This window comes from Oncorhynchus keta, chromosome 2 (assembly GCF_023373465.1).
Source record: "Oncorhynchus keta strain PuntledgeMale-10-30-2019 chromosome 2, Oket_V2, whole genome shotgun sequence".
NCBI lineage: Eukaryota > Metazoa > Chordata > Actinopteri > Salmoniformes > Salmonidae > Oncorhynchus > Oncorhynchus keta.
In genome coordinates this window covers 67,076,313-67,096,133 of record NC_068422.1, presented here as the reverse complement: position 1 = coordinate 67,096,133, position 19,821 = coordinate 67,076,313, and the positions used below count along the sequence as shown (strand labels likewise).

Genomic DNA, 19,821 nt, shown 5'->3' with positions numbered 1-19,821 from the left:
AAGGTAAACATAAACCTTGCTCAATGCTTTTCTGCTGCCTGTAGTGCTGCACTTCACATCAACAGTCATTCCTTCTCTCATGTGGGTACCAGCTCAAAAGAGCTTTGCTGGGTAGATATTAGCTTCATCATTAAAGAGTGAAAAATACAATTTATGAACAAAAATGTAAGTCTCACAAGTTCCAATGTTTAAAATGAATCTTCTCAGACATTAGCTAATAAAATGACAGATTTGACTATTTGTGTTTTAGAATTAAATTATGTAAGTGTACCTGTCTCTGCCAAGTTAACCAGTAAAGCTGAATTTGGAAACAAATAGAGATAACAGTTGGTATAACCAGGTTGAATATTGAAAATAAAATTCGACCAAATGTATGCTTTACCTTGATCAATACTGTGAAAATACTCACATATTATGAATAAGATAGGACTCATGGTGTGATCTTCAGCCTGTTTTCACACATAACATACTGTGTCTATTACCATGTAGCTATGTGAATTATGGTAACCATGTAGCTATGTGAATTATGGTAAACTGTATAGGACCAAATTAGAAGCGTCTAACCTTCATGCAAAGTTTCTTCACAGAGCTTTGGCTTGGTCCTAGACAGCTCATTTTGAAGAAACACATCAGTCCTCTGACCTCATCTTCATTGTTTATGGTGTTCACATCAGCAACATTGAAATGTGTCTGATACAGTGTAATTAGTGATTAGCCTTGCAGTGCCAGTCTAATTTCCTGATATAATTGTCCGTAGGTTGCAGTTGGACTATGTCTATGTGGTACATCAGTGGATATTCAAATGTAAATCCATACGTTAGTATATGTATTATTTATCACTGGGCTTTCTAGTTGCATAAAAGTACAAATCAAAAAACTGTCTGTAAGTTTCACATATTTAAGAATGGCTGATTTTAAACTACAATGTATCCTTGCATGTTTTAGAGGGGGACTGTAGAATGGGACAGCCTTACATTATTGGTTAGACTAAGTTAGCCCACAGTATTCCTTGTAATCAAAGGTGATATTCTAAACTGCTGTGCCAACTGAAACTCTGCCTATAAGACGAACACACAGCTGTCATCTAATGTGATGCCACATTCCCAGTTTGAGAACATTGAAACATATTTTTTTCATGAGGGAGAATGCAATAGTATATCCATCAATAATACTTAATGTGGTACTTCAAAATGATTCCAAAAAAATGTTTATTACTCCCACTGAAGATGTAATACAATGCACCGCAAATGTCAGGTCACAAAACAATTTGGCATCATCGTCAACTTGAACATGCAGGGAGTAGTCCAACACATTGAATACACAATACATAAAATACACATTTATAGATACTGTAAACCATGAAGTACACATGCACTACTGCTTTGAACTAATGCCGATCTAATGACGATTAAGGCATGTATTGATGACGTCTTTTCTTCTTGCATGACTTGACATACACAACTTCTGTATATGGGCCTTGATTTGCTGCATCTGTGGATGAAAAGTCCCCAACATATTATATCTGGTCCAACAAATCCTTCGTCACGTTAGATGACAGCTGTGTGTTCAGTCTTATATAGCAGAAATGTTTCAGTTTTCAGGATATTGTAGGATCCAAGATGAGGTAGGACAATGACATTAATTAAGACAATGACTAAATAGGTTTATCACAGACGCAATGCTAAATTGAAGAGTGTACACAACATGATACACTGAGGCTCTGAGGAGAAGTTCTCAAGCCTGTATTCTCTGCACAGAGGATATATACCCAGATCATGATGTAAACCATTCTTATCTTGGGTTGCTTTATGTGAAGTACAAAGAATAGCAAGAATGTGACTGAATGCATCTGTGGTTTCCTATGCTACCTACTTACGTGTCTAACCATCAGAAATTACACCATTGACATAGAAAGTGAGACAAGATATTTTGCATGGTCCGCTAGATACCGTGAAACAATACCTGACTCGTTCTGCCTGACGCATGGAAATCCCCATAAATACACCTAACTTACTATTATTAATATTTCAAACTATTGAACTCACCTCGAATACGTGCTATAACGTGTTTAATTTTCCGTGTTTCAACCTGAAATATAAAATTACAATAGGCGCGGAAAAGTACAAGAGGAAGAAATTGAGTCTAGACCTGTAAGCCTATATAACTAAGAGTCAACATAATCATTAGTTATCATTAGTCAAAGCTCATTTTGAACTCACAACTGTTTACCAATTTCTTGGTACGTGGCATCCACTGTTTCAGAGATAAGAAGATGGAAGTTAAATATATATAATTAAAACATGTTATTTTGCAACAAAAAAAAATGCCCAAGGCCCTGAAGTCTGTTAGATCACCATTTACCCAGTACTGTAAATGTCACAAAATAATCATTGCATTTCTATGAAGCTTCATAATATCTGAGCATTTCTCACCCATGTCATGGTTTGTATCAATCTCATCACCTGATTAGAAGATGTTAAGATGTTAATTATTTTCACTCAAGATGTGGCATATTATTTCAGTCATGACCATATACCCAGTATCAGAAAAACATACCTTTTCAAAATTTTAATTATCATTATTATCATCATTTTAAAAAACTTCATTATCTAGCATTTCTCATCCAAATGTTGGTATGTTGTATCACAAGTGTGGGAGATTAGAAGATGAAATATCTTATTTTCTTATTAAAGCAATGTATTTAAATATCCTTTTTTTTTTAAATCAAGATGCTAAAAATATCTATATATTTTTTTATTTACATTTACCCAGTATTGCAAATGTAAGAATGAAAAAACATACCTATTTTTCATTTACATCATAATTAGTAAATGTTTGTGCAGCATCATATTATCTAAACATTTCTCACCAACATCCTGGGACTCCTCCCCACCTGTTTTATGGGGATAAGAAGACCACAATTATATTTTAAAATAAGAAATATAGACTCCTGTTTTAACACAAGGCACTGAATCTCATTTCATGACCACTTACTTACTATCAGCATGGTTAGTATTTTAAAACACACTTACATTTAATTTAAAGCATAGTTAATGCAGCTAACCATTATCCAAACGAAATAAATATCTTACCGGCCACACTGTCAAAGGCAAATTCCTCACTGACAAATAAACAAGATACAGTATATTATACATTGGTTGTGGTTATTAGATAGTCATATTCCGTTAAATATGAATCTTATTCATATACACCTTTATATAGAAGCAGCACACTGCATTATTGCTTGTGTGTTGTTTTTCATTGTTTCATTACAGTATAACTACAGAATGTAGTCTGTGACATTTCAATTCAAAGAAAATAATACAAATAGACACAAATAAATCATTTTTATTTCATAAAATAAAATGTCAAATATACATGATTTTTCTACCTGGATTCTTCCTCCACATTTGACGTTCCGTCTAAGACAAAGAAATATCTCCGAATGGGGGGGAGTTCATCAATCGAACAATAGTTTTATCGGCAAGAGCTTAAAAACCACATTTACCATCACCATCACCCTCCCCGGTCATTGGCGCAAAAAAAGAAATGTAACATTATTGGTTAAACTCAAGTTAAATATCATAACAATGACATTGGAAAAGCTCCAGATAGTTCATTCAATCCAGATATGAAATGTATTAGTTTGATAAACATGATTCTATATGAAATCTGGTGTTCAACCTTCCCAAGTTCTCTCACGTCACCCCGCTCCTCCGCTCTCTCCACTGGCTTCCAGTTGAAGCTCGCATCCGCTACAAGACCATGGTGCTTGCCTACGGAGCTGTGAGGGGAACGGCACCTCAGTACCTCCAGGCTCTGATCAGGCCCTACACCCAAACAAGGGCACTGCGTTCATCCACCTCTGGCCTGCTCGCCTCCCTACCACTGAGGAAGTACAGTTCCCGCTCAGCCCAGTCAAAACTGTTCGCTGCTCTGGCCCCCCAATGGTGGAACAAACTCCCCACGACGCCAGGACAGCGGAGTCAATCACCACCTTCTGGAGACACCTGAAACCCCACCTCTTTAAGGAATACCTAGGATAGGATAAAGTAATCCTTCTCACCCCCCCCCCCCTTAAAAGATTTAGATGCACTATTGTAAAGTGGCTGTTCCACTGGATGTCATAAGGTGAATGCACCAATTTGTAAGTCGCTCTGGATAAGAGCGTCTGCTAAATGACTTAAATGTAAATGTTAAATGAATCAGAGCCGTATATCCAGAGTAGTGTCCATGTTAAATGGCCTAACCTTGTTTAATGAACAGCCACCATATGCCCACTATCAGTGATGAGATCAGAAGAAAACAGACGCAGGACACGAGTGGGATTAAGTGACTCCAGGACACTGGAAAGCAAAACAGGCATGTAACTTGTTGTAATAAATCTCATTTCTATAGTAACAATGTACTGCAACCATAAACCATCAACAATGATTTTCTAATAACAAAACTAGATATGTATGTAGTGATTATATTATTTAAATATGTAAGTATTTAGAGAAACACCATACATTCTTACCATCAACCTGTAGAAATACTGCATTATTTCCATATAATCTTTTGTATTTATCTGTGAGGGGTTTTGATTGCAGGTCAAGCACACAACTGTAGTTGCCTGTGTCATTCTTTAAAAAACTTTTAATCGTAAACTTTGCCTCCATGCTCTTTACGTCAAACACCTGGATCTGAACAGCAGAGCCATACTTGCAGAGGTAAGCGTGAACTAAGTAACTGTTCTTTTTAAAAAAAAACTGGGGTCTGAAATAGTACACTTAAACTCCACACCTTCTCCCTTTCTCACAGTTCTTGAGCCTGGAAGTGATATGTCTGCAGGGAGTATACGGTCTGTATGAGCAGGAAGAGACAGGAATCATGTAAGGTGTAAAATGTGTTTGCAGCCACCTTGAAATATACTTGTATCAAAAACATTGAAAAGGATAGTATATCCATATTTACTGAGTGTACAGTACATTAAGGACACCTGCTCTTTCCATGAAAGACTGGGTAGGTGAATCCAGGTGAAAGCTATGATCCCTCATTGATGTCACTTGTTTAATCCACTTCAATCAGTGTAGATGAAAGGGAGGAGACATGTTAAAGAAGGATTTTAAGCATTGTGACAATTCAGACATGGGTTGTGTATGTGTGCCATTCAGAGGGTGAATGGGCAAGACAAAATATTTAAGAGCCTTTGAAAGGGCTATGGTTGTAGGTGCCAGACACACCGGTTTGAGTGCGTCAAGAGCTGTAACTCTGCCGGGTTTTTCACACTCAACAGTTTCCCATGTGTATCAAGAATGGTGCACCACCCAAAGGACATCCAGGCAACTTGACACAACTGTAGGAAGCATTGGAGTCAACATGGGCCAGCATCCCTGTGGAATGTTTCGACACCTTGTAGAGTCCATGCCCAGACGAATTGAGGCTGTTCTGAGGGCAAAGGGGGTGCAACTCAATATTAGGAAGGTGTTCCTAATGTTTTGTACACTCAGTGTGTGTGTCAAATAATGTCTAACAGCAATGACCTATCCAGACAGTAAAAAGATCCTTACCCATCACCTGGATGGAAAGATAATTATCTCCTTTTTCCTGCACTTCAGAGAATGGATACTGGGTTTTAGAGAACACACAGCTGTAATTGCCACTCTGTTGGCCAGTAACACTTTTCATGGTGAAAAGGGTGTCTTCTTGTATAGTTCTCTTCTGATCCACTGCAACTCCGTTAATGCACAAGTAAACATATGCCACTATATCTTCCTTTCGCCCATGTGTACTACATTTTACCACTAGGTCAGTTCCCTCCATTATCGTTCCTGTAGAAGTCCAATAGATCTTTGCTGGAAAAATCTTCTTGGCTAATATTTCAGAAAATAAAAAGTATTTGAGGCATAAAATATCTGCAATATGTAAATAATTTATGTGTAGAGTATCATATTGTAATTATCTAAACGAGAATTCAATCATCTTGAATAATGAATGGATTTTAACCTGCCTGTTTTTTGGACCATGGTCTCTCTTGACAAGGCACCTTAGAAGAGAAAATACATTCAAAAGATACAACATAGACCCATCTAAATAGCAAAATGTGAAATACATTTGAATTCAATTAAAACTAAATCAATATCAGGTTCATTTTCATAAATGTACTCACACAGGATGAGGATGAAAATGATCATTGTGTTCAAGTCTTGTTGAAACTCTTTCTACCTTGTGTCATGACGTTGCCCTGTTGGTGAGGTTTATGACACCCATAAATACCTTTCCCCCATTTCTCTCTCTACTCTACAGATTGAACTCTTAGAAAGGCCTTTCTTAACATCGCGAGAGTGTCAATACTTCTAGAAGTAGTGGGTGGAGGAGTCAGGCGCAGAGAGCAGGGTAGTAGATACGTGGATAGTTTATTCCCAAAGCAACAGTGTCGGTCAATGCCACACACACGGCGCTAAAAGACCCAGTCCAAAACAGCAGGACGAAACGGTTCGGGAAAAATAACATCCACAGAAATCACACACACCAAATAACAGAAAACAAGCCCGCACAAAAGCCAGCGGGCCTACCGAGTTTAAATAGCCCAAAACCAAAACCTAAACAACAAACAGGTGAAACTAATCAGACAACACTAAATGAAACAGAAAAGGGGATCGGTGGCAGCTAGTAGGCCGGCGACGACGACCGCCGAGCGCCGCCCGAACAGGAAGGGGCACCATCTTCGGCGGGATTCGTGACTGACAGTCTGGTAACATCAAAAGGCTTGGGAACGGAATCATATTTTGGTAATCCAACCAGTTGAAAATATCTGTTGGTATTTAAAGAATATGTCGGATCAGTTGTCGTCTGAGACATTATTACTAATGATAGGATGACATAAACTGTATATTGGAAAGTCTACACATTCTAGTTAACAGATTCACATGGAATTGTTGTGCAATTTAAATGTTTAAATATTAAACTATTTGTGAAAAGCTTTAGCTTCTAAATAAAATAATTGTTTTCATAAGTGAACTATGCTCACTCAGTGGTCCCGCCCATGTGAACAGACGTTGGTTGTGAATGACGTGAGGAATGCTGTCCATACATTTAAAAGGGCTAATATCAACTACAGAACTAAGCCAACCTCAGCGTGAGCTCTGGTTGTGAATGGTTGAATGACTACAGCCTAACGAAATTAACATTGTGTTCCCGGTGACGTGAGGACTGATGTCCATACGTTTAGAAGGGCGAATTTCAACATGGAGGTGACCATTGGCATGCTGGAAGGATGAATTTCGACTATACCAGTCAGAATATAGCATGAGCTTATAGTATGGCATCTTGGTATGAACTTTGAACTCTTATTCACTAAAGAAGTGATACATCCTAGACGTCGAGTTAGCTGCAGCAGCTGTAAACGTGGACTAGGAAAGGATGGACAATCTCTTCAGAAAGACAGGGTACTACAACGTATCTGTTCTACCACACAGCGACAGTACTACAACGTATTTGTTCTACCACATGACATATTCTTCAAAGGACAAGGGAGATCTCTACTTGGCAACCCAGCTTTCCATCTATGACCAATCAATCGAAGCGCAGCTCAGAGTAAATATTTCTTGCACTTTCCTTTTCAAAATGGGCAGTTATTTAGAATGAATAGCATAGCTTCATGAGGTCCGATAGAGGCCCAATCCTTTTGTTCCTTAGTCTTCCTGCGCTTTAATTCGAAACCAACCCACTTCCTTTGTGTAACCAGCCGTCACATCGGTTCCGTCCACTAGGGACGTTTTCTTGTATGACATAATTAGTAATCAATGTATGCTCTATCCTGTGTATATGTAATTCTGTGTGATTATTTAGTAAATAAATAATTAAACCAACATTTGTCTTGGTGATTCAACTTGTTAGCCAGGGTTCGTGAAGATAACCAAGAATTTTACGATTTTCAGATGAGACTGAATAAGGTGACGATTAACAATTGACTGCTATTGATATAAAAGATTACCAGGTATTTAAGAGTTTATTCGGAAGACAACAGCGCTATAGACATTATTCCGTGGTGCCCCGATTTCCTAGTTATTTACATGTGCATGATTCGTTTAATCAGGTAATGTTAATTGCAGAGAAAAGATTTGATAAAATAGCATGTCATATCACTTACTCCGGCATAGCAAAGACACAACACTTGTGTATGTGGTATGGACCTGAAACTAGATGGGGATCATTTTATCTGAGACAGCCTGAGAATAATGAATATGAATGATGTCATTTCCTGTATTTGTAGGACTTGTAGCAGCTACAGGATATGTTTGCACCACAGACCTGGAGGATGATATGTATTATTTAACATTGACCATGCAAAAGATCAACAGGTGCATGGAATCAATGATCTCAACTTGCGCTCTTCTCAAGTTTCTCATGCTTTCTTCTCAAATGAAAGGATGCGGAATGATATCATACGGACAAAAACAATGGGACAATTCTTAAGTGTGACCGACAGGGACAGAACGACAGGGACACCTGCATGCAATGCAACTCTTCAGGTCTCAGACAAGGTTACTCATCACACGAGTGTGGTCATGGAACCATCTCTGTTCTATAAATGCAGTCCACCCCCCCCCCACAACCTTTAGTCATTAGTACTGTCTGTTACAGATCTCCCCCTCAGATAACTAGTTCACTTAAATGAGCCCTGAGTGAGCTTTAATTCAATCAATCAGCAGGGGGAATGTTATCAGAAGTGATGGAGTACTACATACAGTATGTGACTGTGCTTCCTGGCTAACATCCAGTTAAGATTCACAGTGACAACCTGATTACAGTTTACTGACTACAACATACAGCCACAGAAACAACATCCAGAGATTCCATGTCCGCCCAAATGTAGGATTGAAACGCTCCCCAAAAATCCTCTTTCAAATGTATCACTCTATCATAGATACCACAGGCCATAGATATATACTGTATAACTCCTAACTGTGAATTTCCTCCTCTTGTACACCAAACTGTTTTTTGAATGATGGTACAACACAATAAGAGATCTCAACCACATCCTCCTTATTAACAGAGAGTATAAGTAGTGTCAAGTTAAAGCAGGAGAAATGCTCTTTGGCATAGCGGTAGGATGGTGAGATGAAGACCGTAGCCCAGGCCCCAGACTAATGATGTATTTCATCACCAGGTCTCCATATTGATTGTGATCCAATAAAGCTGAAGGGGGCCCGGGGCAGAGAAGGGAGGCAGGCAGGGAGCTAGAGAGGCAGGGATGGGAGGCAGGCTGGGAGGCAGGGAGGATGTAACAGGGTTATACCCAACCTCTATATGGCCTTGTTGCTACTGATAATCACATCTACATCCTGCCTGCCAGCTGGACCTCCAAACACAATTTTCATGGAGAGAAATATCGATTTGGGAATGCAATGAGAAGTCACTTCGTCCAATGACCATGGATCATGGCAGACGTTTCGGTTGAAAGAGCCTTTGGAGAGCTGTTTTCAAAGTTGTCCAAGTGGATTGCTTCGCCAAACCAAATGAAAAACGCAAAATGAAGACACAAAATCTTGTGTCTTTGATTGCAGACATAATGTAGTGACCACTGGATCATATTGCGGTCACTTGTAGTAGCAGATAATAACCACATGGTGTCACCCCTCACAGCACAATGAAAAGCATTTCAGGTTGCTTTCAGAGTTTTTCCACATTTACCCACATGGTGTAATAAAGTTACCCATCCTGCATCATAGCCATTTAATTTTCACCAGTTTGTGATTATTATATTGTGACACTGTGGTTCATTGAAATCTTAATGAGCATTAGAATCAGATTTGAATGATACTGTATAGCTAGCTGTACATAAGAACATACAGTAAGTTTATAGAAGACATGAATATTTCACAAATAAACAATGTCAAAATGACTCAGCGATGTTCAACATTTGAAAACATGATATGAATTCAATAAGCTGTGAAATTGACTTGAGATACTTGTGTACTTCTGCAAAGCCCTTTTAAGCAGTCATTGCTATGTACATGTTTGGGATCCTTTGGTCCAATAGATGTTCCTTTAACCACGGTCCATTTGTTGATGATAGTGTGGTTCTTTGTGCCAGTCATAATCAAGTGACACTATGATGAAGTCATTTACACAGAGCAAACATAAGGGAATGGGTAGGCAGCAGTACAGAGTTACACGTTGCCATGGTTTCAGAGTCTAGTCCTTAGCAACTAAGAGATCACTACTACACCACACTATAGCAATCAGAAATGTATCTACATACAGAGAAGTGACATGGAACAGCTGGCAGCAGCTTGCCTTCCTCCATAATCTGGTTCCCTTCCGTTCACAGCATTGGTTCGTCTCAGCTTCTTTGGTCCGCATCACTGGGTGATACACAACATGACTGTATATGTATGATTTAAAACACTCAGTCACTGTGCAATCGCTGTGTGTATGAGTGGGTCACATATCGAACAATAGGAGGGGCTGGATAAAGAGCCCAGCGGTCCCCAGGATACACACCAAGATGAACACCCACAGGAATATCCTGTCGATAACCATGGCAACATACTTCCAGTCGTCCTGGACCTGAAAGACAGTTGTCAGAGACACTAAATGGTAGATACAGTATAGACCTTGAATATTTTCTTAGCTATTGTGAATGATATACATGTGATACTTCTCGACTTACCTCCTTGGCTTCGTTCTGTATTCTCATGTTTTCGGCGATGTACTTGACACTTTCCATGGCCTCCCTGACCTCCGGTGAGAAGTGAGGGGACAGGGTCATCAGCCTGCCATCCAAAGACTCTGAGCTGGAGCAGGAGCTTCCACCGCCTCCACAGACCCCCCCAATCCCAGCAGCCCCTCCTCCACTGTGGGTCCCGATGCTCCCCACCCCGCCACCCCCTCCTCCCGTCTCAGTGGGCAGCTTGGTGGACCTCTGGCGCCAGCAGCAGTTGCAGCGGCCCTCGCGACACAGGAATCTGGAGCCTGCATTGACCGAGTCACCACCCCCACCAAGGCTAAGATTATTGAGGTTGGTGAGCTCCGTGCTGATGAAGAGGCGCTGTCGCTGGGCCAGGCTTGGGAGCACACTGGCAGCCACGGTGGAGACCAGGTCCTGGGGCTTCTGCTGCCCCTGCAGGGTTCCTGTGGTGTGTACCACACAGGGCCGCGAGGCTGGGGGCATCAGCTGCTGAACAACCCCCCCAGGCTCAGGCAGCCTCTCAGGGTCCCTCTCCGGCCGGGTCATGAACATGACCCTGGGTAGAAGCCCCAGGAAGACGCTGCGCACCCAGCACGGCATGGTGTGGGTCTTGGGCGTGCGGTAGTGCACGTTCAGCACGAACACGGTGATGACAATGGAGAGGGTGACGAAGATCATGGTGAAGAGGAGGTACTCCCCGATGAGGGGGATGACCAGCGAAGTAGACGGGATGGTTTCGGTGATGACCAGGAGGAACACAGTGAGGGAGAGGAGGACGGAGATACAGAGGGTGATCTTCTCCCCACAGTCAGAAGGCAGGTAGAAGACCAGCACAGTGAGAAAGGAGATGAGCAGACAGGGGATGATCATGTTGATGGTGTAGAAGAGAGGCAGCCGTCTGATGTACAGGGAGTAGGTGATGTCTGTGTAGATCTCCTCACAGCAGTTGTACTTGATGTCGTGTTTGTAACCCGGGGCGTTGATGATCGTCCACTCGCCACTCTCCCAGAAGTCATGGAGGTTGATGGTGGAGCCAATCAGAACTAGGTCTATCTTGGCCTTGTCGTACGTCCAGGAGCCAAACTTCATGGTGCAGTTCTGGTAGTCGAAGGGGAAGTAGGTGACGTCGATCTTGCAAGAGCTCTTGAAGATGGCCGGAGGGATCCAGGTCACATCCCCATTGTAGCGAAGCAGGGCCTTGGTCTTATCGTCCACCTGGAAATCTCCTACTGCACTGTGGCACAGAGAGAGAGGGAAGGTGAGGAGACAGAGAGAGAGAGAGAGAGATGGGGAGAGAGAGAGAGAGAGAGAGAGAGAGAGAGATGGGGAGAGAGAGAGAGAGAGAGTGAGAGAGAGAGATGGGGAGAGAGAGATGGGGAGAGAGAGAGAGATGGGAGAGAGAGAGAGAGAGAGAGAGAGAGAGAGAGAGAGAGAGAGAGACAACAGGGAAGGAGGAGGGTGGATGAGTCATTGAAGATTACTTGGTGGACCTCTGGCTGTAATATAAAGGATGTAATATAAACAACGGACTATTGTCCCTCAGCTAAATTAATCAGAATGAAGCCCTGAGGCTCCATCATTTGATAACACTGTCTGATAGGCTTTACATGCACACCATTATGAATAATCTACAGTATATGAGGGCCTTACAGAAGAAATGAGTGTCATGTCCTGGTTTTGTATCATCTACTCAGTCATTTCAATGTCAAAGAAGAAATCCTTGAACTCAGTTATGCACGGTACATATTATTATTGCAATTGCATGCTTAACTCACTTATTGTACAGCACGATATCTGGCTTCCATATCCTGCTAGAAGGCACTCGAATGAACTCCACTCCTCCAAAGCTTTTGGGATCCCACCTCAGTTTGTAGTCATTCCAAATCTGAAGAGGTAGTAGGTTGTCTCATATCATTAGATACAACTTTTTTATAAAACCCACACACATTTCAAATGATACGTTCTATATTTTTGATCCATTGACAGTTAACGGATGGCCATGTTTTTTGAACCAAATACCCACATCTGTGCTTAACCCTCATTCATCTTATACATGACCATCTGTTTGTCAACATGCCTAGTATAAGGGGCCGTGTGTATATGGTAACACCCCAGTCACATGTCAATACAGCCGAGCTAATCACAAGAGGGTTGTGAAGAACCACTTACTGTAATCGAAAAACGTGGCCATCCGTTAATTGAATGGTGGAGGTCATGGGTCAAGTCTCAGGGGAGACACAACCTCTGTGCTGTAGGACTGTGTCACTTATATATTCTCCGTCTTAGGTCATGAGAAAGACATAACTCTTTCATCTAATTAACCATTCAATTAACGGATGGCCATGTTTTTTCGATGACAGTTTTTCTCAATTGCTAAAACACCATTTCTGAAACCTTGCTCCATTTCCTGAAAACATTAAACACAAAACCTCATCTTCAAGCACTATTTACATGACCTCTGACTCCTCTTGCAAAATGAAACATTCGCCTCAAAACAGTTTTACCTGTGTTCAAAATCAAACACGGCTCTCAAATCATAGACAAAGTGATCAAAATGATATACACTCTCAAGCAGTCAGTAAACAATACACCGAAAAATATAAAAACACATTGTTCAAAACATACAATTCTCAGGGAGAAGTACATTTTTAATCTAAAAAAATATTCATATTTTTCCGTCATTGTCTTTTGATGAACAAAAACATGTTCTATCATAGTCGCTCAAAATGGATCAGAAATTACTACTCTGCTTTGCTCTTTGCAATTTTGTTTTTTGTTCTTCCTCCTCCTTGTACCCCTTTGTCTGTGATACTCTAATTCTTGTTGTTTGTTGATATGAACCTGCAACCAGTCAAAATCGATTGAGCAGTCAGTACTGTTAATAAATAGAAAGCACAATGTTCAGGGCCATACAATTTGTCCATTGTACAGTATACAGCCTACAATGCACTGTACTACAGTATCCATTTTCAGACTTTCTCCTTCCCACCTTCAACAACCTGTTTGCTCTCTGAACTGGCTTATATTGGTTGTGTCGCATCATTTGAAACAGGTTAAATCAATTTGGGTTGTGTTCAATCAATGACATATGTTCTCTATTTGTATTTGATTGTTGCCACTTGTGTTTACCAGTATGAATGACATGTGCATTAGAGTGCAGAATGTGATTTGAGAATGAGAATGTGTTTAGAGTTTTGCTGAAAAGTCTAAGTGAGATCTGCAAATTGTGTTTTACCATGTGAAATGGTTTAAGGTATTGACAACAGACTGCATAATTAGCTAAATGAGTCCAGGCAACTGAGAACTTTGTTCAGCCAATGGGTTATAGTGTTTTAGCAATTGAGAAAAACTGTAAGTGGTTCTTCACAACCCTCTTGTGATTGGCTCGACTGTATTGACATGTGACTGGGTTGTTACCATATACACACGGTCCCTTATACTAGGTATGTTGACAAACAGATGGTCATGTATAAGAAGAATGAGGGTTAAGCACAGATGTGGATATTTGGTTCAGATTTTTATAGATCTGGATACCAGATCCGTTTCATTTCCCTCAGAATGAGCTCATCTCAGCGTGTATCACGACAATATCAGCAGCACCAGGTGGGGTCAACCATGTGACAAAACCAGCAAGCCATGCAACAGTACAGTCCCTTGTATTCTCTGTAGCCCTACACCATGTGATCATATACTGTGCCTTATCTCTGGATAGAAATGTAACCCAGTCATGGCATATTATCTCTGGATAGAAATGTAACCCAGTCATGACATATTATCTCTGCATATCATCTCTGCATATTATCTCTGGATAGATATGTAACCCAGTCATGACATATTATCTCTGCATATCATCTCTGCATATTATCTCTGGATAGAAATGTAACCCAGTCATGACATATTATCTCTGCATATCATCTCTGCATATTATCTCTGGATAGAAATGTAACCCAGTCATGGCATATTATCTCTGGATAGAAATGTAACCCAGTCATGGCATATTATCTCTGGATAGAAATGTAACCCAGTCATGACATATTATCTCTGCATATCATCTCTGCATATTATCTCTGGATAGAAATGTAACCCAGTCATGACATATTATCTCTGGATAGAAATGTAACCCAGTCATGACATATTATCTCTGGATAGAAATGTAACCCAGTCATGGCATATTATCTCTGGATAGAAATGTAACCCAGTCATGGCATATTATCTCTGGATAGAAATGTAACCCAGTCATGGCATATTATCTCTGGATAGAAATGTAACCCAGTCATGGCATATTATCTCTGGATAGAAATGTAACCCAGTCATGACATATTATCTCTGGATAGAAATGTAACCCAGTCATGGCATATTATCTCTGGATAGAAATGTAACCCAGTCATGACATATTATCTCTGCATATCATCTCTGCATATTATCTCTGGATAGAAATGTAACCCAGTCATGACATATTATCTCTGCATATCATCTCTGCATATTATCTCTGGATAGAAATGTAACCCAGTCATGGCATATCATCTCTGGATAGAAATGTAACCCAGTCATGGCATATTATCTCTGGATAGAAATGTAACCTAGTCATGACATATTATCTCTGGATAGAAATGTAACCCAGTCATGACATATTATCTCTGGATAGAAATGTAACCCAGTCATGGCATATTATCTCTGGATAGAAATGTAACCCAGTCATGGCATATTATCTCTGGATAGAAATGTAACCCAGTCATGGCATATTATCTCTGGATAGAAATGTAACCCAGTCATGACATATTATCTCTGGATAGAAATGTAACCCAGTCATGACATATTATCTCTGGATAGAAATGTAACCCAGTCATGACATATTATCTCTGGATAGAAATGTAACCCAGTCATGACATATTATCTCTGGATAGAAATGTAACCCAGTCATGACATATTATCTCTGGATAGAAATGTAACCCAGTCATGACATATTATCTCTGGATAGAAATGTAACCCAGTCATGGCATATTATCTCTGGATAGAAATGTAACCCAGTCATGACATATTATCTCTGGATAGAAATGTAACCCAGTCATGACATATTATCTCTGGATAGAAATGTAACCCAGTCATGGCATATTATCTCTGGATAGAAATGTAACCCAGTCATGACATATTATCTCTGGATAGAAATGTAACCCAGTCATGGCATATTATCTCTGGATAGAAATGTAACCCAGTCATGACATATTATCTCTGGATAGAAATGTAACCCAGTCATGACATATTATCTCTGGATAGAAATGTAACCCAGTCATGGCATATTATCTCTGGATAGAAATGTAACCCAGTCAAGACTTATTATCTCTGGATAGAAATGTAACCCAGTCATGGCATATTATCTCTGGATAGAAATGTAACCCAGTCATGGCATATTATCTCTGGATAGAAATGTAACCCAGTCATGGCATATTATCTCTGGATAGAAATGTAACCCAGTCATGGCATATTATCTCTGGATAGAAATGTAACCCAGTCATGGCATATCATCTCTGGATAGAAATGTAACCCAGTCATGACTTATTATCTCTGGATAGAAATGTAACCCAGTCATGACATATTATCTCTGGATAGAAATGTAACCCAGTCATGGCATATTATCTCTGGATAGAAATGTAACCCAGTCATGACTTATTATCTCTGGATAGAAATGTAACCCAGTCATGGCATATTATCTCTGGATAGAAATGTAACCCAGTCATGACATATTATCTCTGGATAGAAATGTAACCCAGTCATGACATATTATCTCTGGATAGAAATGTAACCCAGTCATGACATATTATCTCTGGATAGAAATGTAACCCAGTCATGGCATATTATCTCTGGATAGAAATGTAACCCAGTCATGACTTATTATCTCTGGATAGAAATGTAACCCAGTCATGGCATATTATCTCTGGATAGAAATGTAACCCAGTCATGGCATATTATCTCTGGATAGAAATGTAACCCAGTCATGGCATATTATCTCTGGATAGAAATGTAACCCAGTCATGGCATATTATCTCTGGATAGAAATGTAACCCAGTCATGACTTATTATCTCTGGATAGAAATGTAACCCAGTCATGGCATATCATCTCTGGATAGAAATGTAACCCAGTCATGACATATTATCTCTGCATATCATCTCTGCATATTATCTCTGGATAGAAATGTAACCCAGTCATGGCATATCATCTCTGGATAGAAATGTAACCCAGTCATGGCATATTATCTCTGGATAGAAATGTAACCCAGTCATGGCATATTATCTCTGGATAGAAATGTAACCCAGTCATGACTTATTATCTCTGGATAGAAATGTAACCCAGTCATGGCATATTATCTCTGGATAGAAATGTAACCCAGTCATGACATATTATCTCTGGATAGAAATGTAACCCAGTCATGACATATTATCTCTGGATAGAAATGTAACCCAGTCATGGCATATTATCTCTGGATAGAAATGTAACCCAGTCATGGCATATCATCTCTGGATAGAAATGTAACCCAGTCATGACATATTATCTCTGGATAGAAATGTAACCCAGTCATGACATATTATCTCTGGATAGAAATGTAACCCAGTCATGACATATTATCTCTGGATAGAAATGTAACCCAGTCATGGCATATCATCTCTGGATAGAAATGTAACCCAGTCATGGCATATTATCTCTGGATAGAAATGTAACCCAGTCATGACATATTATCTCTGAATAGAAATGTAACCCAGTCATGGCATATCATCTCTGGATAGAAATGTAACCCAGTCATGACATATTATCTCTGCATATCATCTCTGCATATTATCTCTGGATAGAAATGTAACCCAGTCATGGCATATCATCTCTGGATAGAAATGTAACCCAGTCATGACATATTATCTCTGCATATCATCTCTGCATATTATCTCTGGATAGAAATGTAACCCAGTCATGGCATATCATCTCTGGATAGAAATGTAACCCAGTCATGACATATTATCTCTGCATATCATCTCTGCATATTATCTCTGGATAGAAATGTAACCCAGTCATGGCATATCATCTCTGGATAGAAATGTAACCCAGTCATGACATATTATCTCTGCATATCATCTCTGCATATTATCTCTGGATATAAATGTAACCCAGTCATGGCATATCATCTCTGGATAGAAATGTAACCCAGTCATGGCATATTATCTCTGGATAGAAATGTAACCCAGTCATGGCATATTATCTCTGGATAGAAATGTAACCCAGTCATGGCATATTATCTCTGGATATCATCTCTGCATATCATCTCTGCATATCATCTCTGGATAGAAATGTAACCCAGTCATGGCATATTATCTCTGGATAGAAATGTAACCCAGTCATGGCATATTATCTCTGGATAGAAATGTAACCCAGTCATGGCATATTATCTCCGGATAGAAATGTAACCCAGTCATGGCATATTATCTCTGGATAGAAATGTAACCCAGTCATGACATATTATCTCTGGATAGAAATGTAACCCAGTCATGACATATTATCTCCGGATAGAAATGTAACCCAGTCATGACATATTATCTCCGGATAGAAATGTAACCCAGTCATGGCATATTATCTCCGGATAGAAATGTAACCCAGTCATGGCATATTATCTCCGGATAGAAATGTAACCCAGTCATGACATATTATCTCCGGATAGAAATGTAACCCAGTCATGGCATATTATCTCCGGATAGAAATGTAACCCAGTCATGACATATTATCTCCGGATAGAAATGTAACCCAGTCATGGCATATTATCTCTGGATAGAAATGTAACCCAGTCATGGCATATCATCTCTGGATAGAAATGTAACCCAGTCATGACATATTATCTCTGCATATCATCTCTGCATATCATCTCTGGATAGAAATGTAACCCAGTCATGGCATATTATCTCTGGATAGAAATGTAACCCAGTCATGGCATATTATCTCTGGATAGAAATGTAACCCAGTCATGGCATATTATCTCTGCATATCATCTCTGCATATCATCTCTGCATATCATCTCTGGATAGAAATGTAACCCAGTCATGGCATATTATCTCTGGATATAAATGTAACCCAGTCATGGCATATTATCTCTGGATAGAAATGTAACCCAGTCATGGCATATCATCTCTGGATAGAAATGTAACCCAGTCATGGCATATTATCTCTGGATAGAAATGTAACCCAGTCATGACATATTATCTCTGGATAGAAATGTAACCCAGTCATGACATATTATCTCTGGATAGAAATGTAACCCAGTCATGGCATATTATCTCTGGATAGAAATGTAACCCAGTCATGACATATTATCTCTGGATAGAAATGTAACCCAGTCATGACATATTATCTCTGTATATCATCTCTGCATATCATCTCTGGATAGAAATGTAACCCAGTCATGGCATATTATCTCTGGATAGAAATGTAACCCAGTCATGGCATATTATCTCTGGATAGAAATGTAACCCAGTCATGACATATTATCTCTGGATAGAAATGTAACCCAGTCATGGCATATTATCTCTGGATAGAAATGTAACCCAGTCATGACATATTATCTCTGTATATCATCTCTGCATATCATCTCTGGATAGAAATGTAACCCAGTCATGGCATATTATCTCTGGATAGAAATGTACCCCAGTCATGGCATATTATCTCTGCATATCATCTCTGCATATTATCTCTGGATAGAAATGTAACCCAGTCATGACATATCATCTCTGGATAGAAATGTAACCCAGTCATGGCATATTATCTCTGCATATCATCTCTGCATATCATCTCTGCATATCATCTCTGCATATCATCTCTGGATAGAAATGTAACCCAGTCATAGCAGGGTAAATCGATGGCTCATAAATCTGTGTCAGAAGGTTAATATCCGGAGTGTTAAAAGCATTTTCCTGATGAATAATGTCAGATATCATTATGGCCTCCAGGAATCATGTATGATAGTTTTTATTTAACCAGGCAAGCCAGTTAAGAACAAATTATTATGTACAATGACGGCCTACCTCGGCCAAACCCTAACCCAGATGACACTGGGCCAATTGTGTGCCACCCTATGGGACTCCCAAACACAGCCGGTTGTGATACAGCCTGT

The 19,821-nt window shown here is 39.7% G+C and overlaps 1 protein-coding gene and 1 long non-coding RNA gene across 2 annotated transcripts in view; both read right to left on the bottom strand.

Annotated features, from left to right (window-relative positions):
* Positions 1–1,220: 1,220 nt before the first annotated feature.
* LOC118371690 (uncharacterized) lies at positions 1,221–3,962 on the bottom strand. Its single transcript, XR_008081247.1, has 6 exons — positions 3,093–3,962; positions 2,870–2,893; positions 2,433–2,462; positions 2,220–2,253; positions 2,046–2,088; positions 1,221–1,491 (listed from the first exon to the last, which is right to left on the bottom strand). It is a non-coding gene; the product is annotated as an uncharacterized LOC118371690 (long non-coding RNA).
* Positions 3,963–8,644: 4,682 nt separating this feature from the next.
* The window catches only part of LOC118371689 (neuronal acetylcholine receptor subunit alpha-3), a 15,532-nt gene continuing 4,355 nt past the window's right edge, over positions 8,645–19,821 (bottom strand). Inside the window, exons 4-6 of the mRNA XM_035757245.2 lie at positions 12,454–12,563; positions 10,661–11,912; positions 8,645–10,557 (exon numbers count right to left, since the gene is read on the bottom strand). Of these exons, the coding sequence (XP_035613138.1) occupies positions 10,432–10,557; positions 10,661–11,912; positions 12,454–12,563 (1,488 nt within the window). The 3' untranslated portion in view covers positions 8,645–10,431. The remainder of the gene's footprint in view (positions 10,558–10,660; positions 11,913–12,453; positions 12,564–19,821) is intronic.